This window comes from Echinops telfairi, unplaced genomic scaffold (assembly GCF_000313985.2).
Source record: "Echinops telfairi isolate 266 unplaced genomic scaffold, ASM31398v2 ScPeMD7_7462;HRSCAF=8500, whole genome shotgun sequence".
NCBI classification, from domain to species: domain Eukaryota; kingdom Metazoa; phylum Chordata; class Mammalia; order Afrosoricida; family Tenrecidae; genus Echinops; species Echinops telfairi.
This window is the reverse complement of record NW_022111362.1, coordinates 2,238,121-2,248,102: the sequence shown is the minus strand read 5'-3', so window position 1 is coordinate 2,248,102 and position 9,982 is coordinate 2,238,121. Positions and strand designations below refer to the sequence as shown.

At 40.9% G+C, this 9,982-nt stretch overlaps 1 protein-coding gene across 1 annotated transcript in view; it reads right to left on the bottom strand.

Annotated features, from left to right (window-relative positions):
- Positions 1-3,297: 3,297 nt before the first annotated feature.
- The window catches only part of LOC101639807 (transmembrane protein 254-like), a 44,995-nt gene continuing 38,310 nt past the window's right edge, over positions 3,298-9,982 (bottom strand). The window contains exon 4 of the mRNA XM_045283531.1: positions 3,298-4,001. Within this exon, the coding sequence (XP_045139466.1) occupies positions 3,881-4,001 (121 nt within the window). The 3' untranslated portion in view covers positions 3,298-3,880. The remainder of the gene's footprint in view (positions 4,002-9,982) is intronic.

Genomic DNA, 9,982 nt, shown 5'->3' with positions numbered 1-9,982 from the left:
TTACCAAAGCAATAGCTTGCCACCAGAGAAGGCTCATACCCACTGAGGTAGTTAGTTTATTGTGCCAACCTGGCTGATAAACATGTGGGGTTAATTGAAGCACAGAGGGATAAATGGCTCTGTGAACCTTACCTTTCTATCTCTTGGGTCTCTTGCTTTCTGATCGTCAGACCAGGATGAAGCTGCCTTAGCCAGTTCCCTGCTTCAGCTGGCAAGGCTCAATTCCTGCAAGATATCCGCAAGGAGAAGCTGCATGGACAGACGCTGATGCAGCACTGGGTGCTGAAGCAGCCGTATGGAGACCCCGCCAGCACTGAGATGCTTACACATTCACTGACTTGGCCTTCCTCCTGTAGTTGGCATCATAGTGTATGTTTTTTGAGATGGAGGAGACTTTGTGGATTGGTGTTGCACATATGGGTTAATGTTGGACTTGTGTACTTGGGCAGCACTGGGTTGGGATGTTTTCTTGATGTGCACTTAAGCTTTATATAAAACTCTCTCTTATACATGACTTTCTGTGGATTTGTTTCTCTAAAGTACCCAGACTAACACACAACCCAGATCATTTAGAGAAACAACCTTTCCTTCCTTGGAAGGCACAGCCCCCACTCTCCTGTCTTCCCTTAGAGATCTCCATCACCTGACTAAACATGGTGAACTCTACCCTCTCTGATGACCTGGGCCACTTGAACTCTATTCCTTTAAGACAACTGGATATGATTAGCCACACTCTACTTCTCAAACTATAAGAACTCCACTATCTTAGCTCCTGCAGTCCTCTAGCCTGCACTGAGGGCACAGGCCTAGACTGGACTTTCTGGCTACTATTTAGTCCTTCAAAGATTCTCTGTGCTTGGGCTGTGGCTTTCAATTCCATTGCCTTTTCATTTTGTTACGTTAAAATCCTAGGTTGTACTCCAGGGATGAGTTCTGCCTATCTTGTTATATTAATGCTGTTAAGGGACCAGATTTCTGGTGGCTTATATTCAAAGTTACACAAAGGAACACAGTCTGGGATGAAAGTGTTTCATTATTATTTTTTAAAGTTTTATTTAATTAATGGGTTTGTGTGGTGCCCTGGTATTGGGGATGTGCCACACTGTCCCCCATGGAAGGGGGACCAGGTTAGCTAAATGGGTTTGGGGCCCACTGGATCTGAATTCTTCCCCAGCTGCACTCTTGTGTCACTCCTGGCTCTCTCCTGCACAGCTCTGCAGACTATGCTCCAGGGAGCTGTGTTCTGTCATGAAGAGTCCAAGAGGCTCTTCATTTGCTGCAAATTAGTGTTTAATTAATTATCATTACCCACACTGGCAGACACACTGCTGGAGAGAGGGGGAAAGGGGATGGTCAATTTAGTCACTCCATTTCTCGCTTGGGTGGGAGATGCAAAGCCCGGGAAAGCCTGAGCAGGGAGGATAGCAGAGAGGGGAACTCTAGTGTGAAGCCTGTGGCCAGTTCTTGGAGAATCTCCAGGAGCCTGGGATCATGACCATCTTTAGACAGCAACCGGGGGAAATTACTGCACACTGTGGGTCTCAGATCTTGGGCCAGGAACGGGTAATGGACACCGTCCCACTGGCACTGGTGAGGGATTAGAGGAGCCCAAGGGTAGGTGTGGTGAACTTAAGTGTTTCAGTGAGTTCTCGAATCGCTCCATGGGCAAAAGTCACAGGGGGAAGAAGTCTGATACAACAACAGGAGCATTGGATGGGTGATTCTATCTGGATGCCATCTTCGAGTCCACTCTAATTGTTAATGATCCTGAGCATTTCACATGTTTGTTGACTGCCTGAATATCTCCTTTGGTGATGCATCTGTTCAAGTGCTCTATTTAGCATTCTCTTTGAAATGAAGGTACAAGAATGGGTTCTGTTATTTTAATAGGAAAGCTGAAATAAGTTTAAAAAATGAAAAGTGCAGTCAGAGATTCTTTGTTCAATAAACAATGATTAAGAATCTGTGTGCATGGCAAGTGGGTTAAAGGTTCCAGGGACAAATGAAGCTAAGAGGTGGTACTGACTTGAAGGAGCCTTCTGGCAATGACCACCAGTCTCTAACATCAGCTACATACACTCAGAGGACAGTGAGAGTTCCCAGGTGGAGAAAAGGATCCAAAAAGGCATTCCTCTGTCATGTCTTCTGTGATTCTATGTAAGGGCAAATCATCTCTCAGCCTCCCCTGCCAAGGCAATCCCATATTCCTTCTTTCTCTGGAGTTTGAGAACAAAGCTCTTGCTTCACAGCTTCCTAATAAATGTCTGTGAAATAGATGTGTTGTAAAAAAGGTTGCTCTGTGTTATATCGGTATAGAAAGATGGAAACATTTTTGAGAAAGATAAGCTAAGGTAATTAGGTAAGTGTAAGGTGTTCTAATTAGAAAGCAGGTCTAAATATATGCCAACAGGGGGGGCCAATAGGAAGTGTGGGGGACCAGTAGGAAGTATGGATTTAGTGAGAGAGTAGAATTTTGCTTAAATAATAGTAGTAGTAATAAAGATGGAAAATTAAGATACTATCAGGTTTAGGTGTATATGGCCTGTATTTTAGTAAGCCAGAGACCACACCTGAGAGGGTGACTTGTTTTAAATGTGAGTTCAGAAAAATTAATTGTGTGGCTCCATGAGTTACAGGAAACTCAGAAATGAGGAGGCTGCTGCCATGGTCCAAGTGGTGACATGGCCTTGGATGAAAGTGGCTTCAGTGAGAATAAGAAAGAGCTCCTGAAGTGACAAAGGAATGTTTTCATTTGTCCAGTGATGTACGGAAGAAAAAAGCACCCACAGCAATTGCTAGGTTCTTAGTCCAAATGATGGAGAAACTACCAACAAATTCAAGGACCCCAAGAAGACAACACAAAGTACTCCGCCAAAAAGATTAATCTATAGAATTAAAGAGCTAATCTTTCCCTACTTATCTTGTAAGTAACAGTGGTCTAATAAGCCCAACCACAGTATACGACATAATAAAATCTAAAGAACAAAAAGCCAAACCGACTACTGAGTCAATTCTGCCTCATAGCAATGCTATCTGGGGTTTCTAAGACTGTGAGTCTTTACATGTGCAGACAGCTTCATCTTTCTCCCTTGGAGTAGCTGATGGGTTTGAACCGCTGGCCTTGCAGTTAACAGCACAATGCCTAATGTATAGACCATTCCTCAATGAATAACTAGACAGTCTTTCTTGTGAAGTTCTGTGCTGGGTGGTTGTCCATGGGTGAACTAGCAAGCTCCAGACCCATGTAGCTTGTTAGGATCCAGGGATAAGCCTCAAACATGCACACACACAGAAGAATAGAGTTAAGCCACAGTTTTATTAAAGCATAAGATTACTTCAAAAGAAATGAGTATTTCTTGTGAGGTAAGAAAGACACCCTTAAGGGTAGGTAAACTTTGCTTCTGGAGTGAAGGGTGTCCCCCCTTGCAAATGGAAAAGGGACGCTGTTTATGGGGGTTACGGCTCTGCAGACGGTCAAGCAGCTTTCTAATTAGTTACTCAGTTCTTCCTGGGGTATCATGCCTAGTTTCTTACAATTTTATCTCAATTCAGGCCCGGCTTCAGGTTAGAATGTTTAAGGATTTATCTCCAGTTCCAGTCTTGTGTCAGGATGGATATCAGGTGAATACCAGGGCCTAACTTCAAGGTTAACCTGTTTACCAAGCCTGTACTCACAGGGTCCTTTGTTCATTCCCTAGAAGGCAGGGCAGAAATCCTGTTCTGTCCCTAACATGCTTTGAAGGACAGATATTTTTAGAAAGAAGAAAGAGCAAATGAATACTGTACCACCCCCTCCCTCTCGAACTTGCCCCATGCAAAAAAAAAAAAAAGTGGGGTTGAATGTCCATGTGTAGAAAACACTTTCTGATGGATGTCTTCTTTAAGTTTTCTTCTTGTGCTTTGGTCTGTACGCAATCAAGATGGAGAGAGAAGCTATTCCAAAGAGGAAAGTCTGAATGAACCAGAGTAGCCGAGTCCGGCCATTCGTGATGCCTTTATACCTAAAAAAAAAAAAAGAAAAGGGTGGGTGGGTGGGGAGGGAGGGAAAAAAAGAGACAAGGGAAAATTTAAACACCAGAATTCTAAACCTGTGGCTGAATAGAATTATTATCTCCTATATTTTTAATTTGGTTGTTCCATCTATTTTCACTTGAGTTTATTTCGCTGTTTGTCTCTAACTTTAAAATGTTAACAGCTAGTCCACATATATTTTAAGATATTTTTAATACATACCTTCAAAATGTACGTTCTTTGCCCCCAAAACAGTCTTGCTACTCTCCAGGGTACCTTATTATAAATTTGTTTCTCATGTGATCCTAATATGAAAACACTGTGATAAAGGTCTAGTATAACTTCAGCACAAGAGCTCAGAAGACAGACCAGATGTGAATCCTTGCCTGGCCAGCACCAGGCCAGTGACTTTGGGCAAGTCACTCAATCTCTCCAAGATTGAGCTTCCTCATTTGAAAAAAAGCAATAATAGTACTTATCTCACCAAGCTTTGAGATGAGTTATAAAATATGAAAAGTACTTAGCAGTAGTTGGCACATAATAATAAATACCTGCTTGTATATTCATTCAAATTAAATTCCCTAAAACAAAGTCTACCAGAGTCAAAGTAGACCTTGAGGAAATACCTCTTGAATTCAGAGATCATCTCACGAATAGATTTGAGAACCTCGCCCAGTGGATCTGTGTCTTCTTTCAACAGTGTTTGGATGGAACAGATCCAGGGACTCCCTACCACCAGCCTCCAACACTCTCCAACTTCTTCTACAGGAGTAACCTCCTGGACCATCTTCTTGGCCATCTTCTTTTCTGGGACCACCTAACTCCGTTTTATTTTGTGTGTGTTTAGTACCAAATTCTTGATCCACCTGTGAGCTCACAAATTCATCAGAATTATTCTGCTGAGGCTGAAGCCAGGATTAACCATCTGGTCAATGTGTATCTGTGGCTTCTTACACTTACTTCTCTTGTGTTTCCATTTCAACCCTAACAATGTGGACTTAAAAGGCGAAGCTGCTGAAGGAGAAGAGCAAGGGGTCTGAGTGATTCTTGAAGCTGACAAACCAGCACCTGGGATGCACCCACTCCCAGTGTATGGAAGAGTTATCCCAAGAGAAGTTCCATGGAAACTGCCCTGGCTCTGGAGAAGAACCTCAACTAGGCCCTTCTGGACCATCATGACATGTGTTCTACCCACACAGACCCCCAATTCTGTGACTTTCTGAAGAACCACTTCTTGCAAAAGAGGTAAAACTCCTCAAGCAGATGGGCGACCACCTGACCGACCTCTACAGGCTGGCCAGCCCCATGGTGGGGCTGGTCGAGTATGTCTTAAGAGAGGCTCTCCTCAAGCAAGACTAAGAGCCTGTCCAGCCACCTCTGCCTCTCCCTGATGGCCTCAGACCCTCTGTCTGAATCTGTCCTTCCAGCAGCATCGCCAGTACCCTAAAGTCCCCTCTCAGACCATGGACTAAATGGAAACAATAAAGTTTCCTTTTGTATGGGGGCGGGGGGAAGACTTGACAAATTGAACACAAATCATCAATAGCCACATGAATTAGGGAGTAACATCAAGGAGATCATACATGAATGATGAAAGTTAGAAGTCAATAAAAAAACAGAAAGGAAAGAAGAGATCAAAATAGATGTCAGTAAAATGTGACACTATAAAAAAAATAGATGTCAGAAGAGATTCTGGAAGTTGCCCTTGAAAGTGAAGTAGTGGACGCAAATAGACGATATAATGAAGAAAGAGGGTTGAACATAAGGTTTTTATATTATCCAGCAATCTTTCTACTCTGTATGTACCCTAAAGTATTATAGAGCAAAACACAAGCTGATACATGTACACCCACGTTTATAGGAGCACTGTTCACAACAGCATAAAGATGGGAACAACCTAAATGCCCATTGGTAAAGGAATGGATAAGTAAATTTTGGTGCATGAATACTAAGTAGTGCTAAAGAAATATTATAAATCCGTCAGACACCTCATGACATGGATGGATTTGAAAAATATTATGCTGAGTGAAGTTAATTAATCACACAAAGACAAATATTGTATGGACCAATGTTAGGGGAAAAATCAAGACAAAAGTTTCTCATATCCAAAGAAACAGACTGATGATTACTGGGGCTGAGGGGTGTGTGTGTGTGTGTGTGTGTGTATACGTTGGCGGGGAGCAGAAGGGAGAAGAAAAAGGAGGGGGAAAATAAATAAAAAAATAAAAGGCACATGATTTGAGTCTTTCAAGGATGCCAACACTGTCATTTTGATGTGGTGAAAATTAAAAGCACAGAATTCTCTGAGAAAGATGGAGAAACAATGTCACATTTTGATAATTTAAATAAAAGTTATGTATGATTTTGTAGCAATACATTTTGTCTAAAACTTCTTAATAATAAGGCCCTATGAATATCTTGTGTCCTTCAAAAAAATCTATTGAGATTATATCTATGAAATAAAAAAAAAAACCAGTTACCCTATCCTTCTGATCTGATCTTTCTGTCTTGAATTTAATTGGTCCAGCAGATCCCCTCAAAAACCAGTTTTGAATGGGTCTTTTTCTTTTTATGACACCCTAAGGAAACTAAGACAAATGTATTACTGAGAGACCTTGTTGCAGCCCATTCGTTGATTGGAGAGGCTTGTTTAAAGATGTTTGTGTAAAATAATCCTGGAACCCCTGTAGCAATACTTTTTTCACTTACCAACAAGTGCGCATATATGGGGAGTTTTAAAAAGTTTTGGGGAAATGCTATTATTATCTTTTCATTCTATTTTCTTCAATCTCTGATATATTTATTATACACACCACACACACACTCACGTGAGACTAAGTGAAAAGCATTATGGTAACTCTTTTAGGAATCCCATAGGAGTGGTCTTTATAGACTGTCTTGAAGGACACAGGGCTGATTATAAAGAATTGTTAAGAAAATTGAAAGCTTAACTTCTGACAAGATGGCAAACAAAGACAGAAGAGACCTAAGGAAATAAAGACACTCATCTTGGCATGCTGACATTCATGGGAAGGGATAGGAGAATGTAACTAATACTGACTAGGAGCAGAAGCTAAACAAACACAGTGAATGAGGAGGCAGAAAGTGAATTGTCAGTCAGCCCGGTGCACTTTGACCATTTTGAAAATTTTCAAGCAGCATTTGTAGCTAGCAATTTGTAGCTAGCAACAAGAAAAGGTGGTTTCTCTTTTGTTCCCCACATTCTCTTGGTGATCAGAGGAGTGACCAGCTGCCACTCTCACCCACCCAGCAGCCAGTGACCCTGCCCTGTTGTCCCTGTGTAGCTGTTGGTCCACCTGAGGTCAGAGTGCTACCCTCATCGATCAGGTACTGAATGCATCACCTGAGTCTGGAGGTGCATGAACTCCCCCACATCAAAACAGTACAACACATAGTTCTGGGTCCCTGGCCAACCCTGTTCGAGTGGAAACTCCTCCCATAAGCAGAGCCTCATCGGCCTTCCAGACCCTTAGGAATTTCTTCTAGGGACACACGCCATGGCACTCGCCATATGAGCCAGCACAGAACACCCTGACTTAAGTTACCATCTGAGCCGGCACAAAATACTTCCAAGATCAGATACCCCAACCCGAGGGATCCTATAGGCTGTAGAAACTCCAACTGGGATGAGTCTCCCGCCCTCCCCAATCCCAGGAACTCCTAGGCTGGCAGAGGGTGCCAGCTCCTACCGAGTGCTCTGCTCCCTCCAGTTTCTTTGTTTTTGTTTATCTGTTGGTTTTTCCTTTCTTTCTTGGTTTTTATCCTTTCTTTCTTTGCTTTCCCTTTCCTTGTCTCTCCTGTCCCTTCTCTGTTTTTTCACTAGTGTTTTTTTTAACACAGAAATTGTATTTTATTAAGCCTTACTATTATACACTTAGTTTTATTTGACCATTGTATTTAATTGTATTATCTTAAAATTAAATGTAAAATAAAAATAAAACTTTGATAACTCCATTACTCTTAGTGTTTTTTCTTTAATAATTTTTTTGTCATTTCTTCCCCATACCTCCATAGTTTTGCTTATTGCATCTTACTTTATTTTATCACTTTTATTTTTTCCACCAGTATTCTTATTTTCCTTTTGAAACTTTTATTTCTTTATGCTTTTGCCAACTTGCCTGGGTTCTTTTTGTATTTATTTACTTATTTTGGCTCTTTGTTTGTTTTGTCAGTTCTTTCCCCTTGTTCCACAAAATGGAACACAGCAACCACACCCATACAGCCCAGCCACATCCAAAACTCTTGCAGTCACATATACTCTGTGAGAGCTGATATTGATTTCTGTTCCACCTACTCATTGATAGCAAGCTACAAACACTCTCAACTGTGCTAAAAGAATATTGAGAGAACATTTTCCACACACTCAATTCTCTGGTCAATGGGTAAGGTCTCAGCAACATATAATCAATTAAATAAAAATAATATCCCATAATGTCTCAGAAGCAAGAAGCCATTTCAGTTCACATGAAGAAACAAGACAGAATTCTCAAATAAGTGACAAATATGTACAGCCAGGGGTCTTTGCTGAGGTAGAAAAGGCACTGGAATGAACGAATAAGGGAATTTTTTTTTTAAATAGTATTTCATTCCTTCTGTGGATTGAAAGAAGCATAGACAAAACCAAGAAAAACGGGAGAAAACCATCCTGACATATCATAATCAAACTTTCAAACTAAAACCAAAGGCAAAGGAAACATCATGAGAAAATGTCAGGAAAAGCAAAATGTTACCTAACTAAAAGGAACCAATAAGATTTCTCATCAGTAATGGGACAGACAAAAGGGCAATGGGATGACATGTATAAAATTCTGAAAGAAAACAATTTCTTACCAAGAAATATACACTCAACAAAATTGTCCCTCAAGTCTAGTGGTGAAATTATGACATTTCCATATAAACAGAACTTAAAGGAATTTCTAAAACAGATCAACTTTATCAGAAATATTAAGAGCTTTGGACACAGAACCAACAACAGCGGACAACAACCTGAAATCAACATATACGACAACTCTACCCAGAGTAAAACCCAGATTTAGAAGTATATAAGACAGCAGATTAAAAATGGATAACTGACATATCAATTTGTAATAAAGACAATTATACAATTACAGATTAAATGGAGGGAATAATGCAGCTACAGAACATTCGAATGGAGAGGAATTCAACTAGAATTCAAGATTCAAAAGACTGTTGAAAAGATTACAGGATACGTTCAAATAAAATGAGTAAACTTCATCAAAATAAAAGAAGAAAATCATAAGGATTTAGAATACACTATAACAGCTGCAGTTAATAGATCAAATGAGGCATTGCACTAGTCAAATCTGCTGCACAGACCTCTTTAGGGTATTGAAAAGCAAGGATGCTACTTTGAGGACTCCAGTGTGCCTGATGCACACCATGGTGTTTTCCATGGCCTGAAATGCATGTGAACGTTGGAAGTTGAATAAGGAAGACCATAGAAGAACCAAAGCATTTGAATTATGGTGTTGGGGGAAAATATTAAAAGTACCATGGACTGCTAAAAAAAAAAACCAAACCTGTCTGTGTAGAAAGAGGGTCAGAGTGCTTCTTAGAGGTGAAGATGGCAAGACTTCACCTTAAATATTTTGGAAATATTGTCAGGAGACACCAGTCCTTGGTGAAGGACATCATGTAAAGTGGAGGGACAGCAAAAAAGAGGAAGGCCCTCAACACAATGGATTGACACAATGGCTACAACAATGGGCTAAGGCATAAGAACAATTGTGAGGCACTGGGACGAAACACAAAGGGAGTGCAACAAAGCAACAAGGGGAGAAAAGCAAGGAAGTCCCCAAGGAATCCCGAAAACAGCCTTCAGAACTTAGAGGGCAGGGCTTGGCACCCCATCAGACTTAATCAGAAAGCATACATAAGGATCAGCAGAAAGACCTGGAACTATTTATAGGCCCCCTTTTCCTTCTTTTTT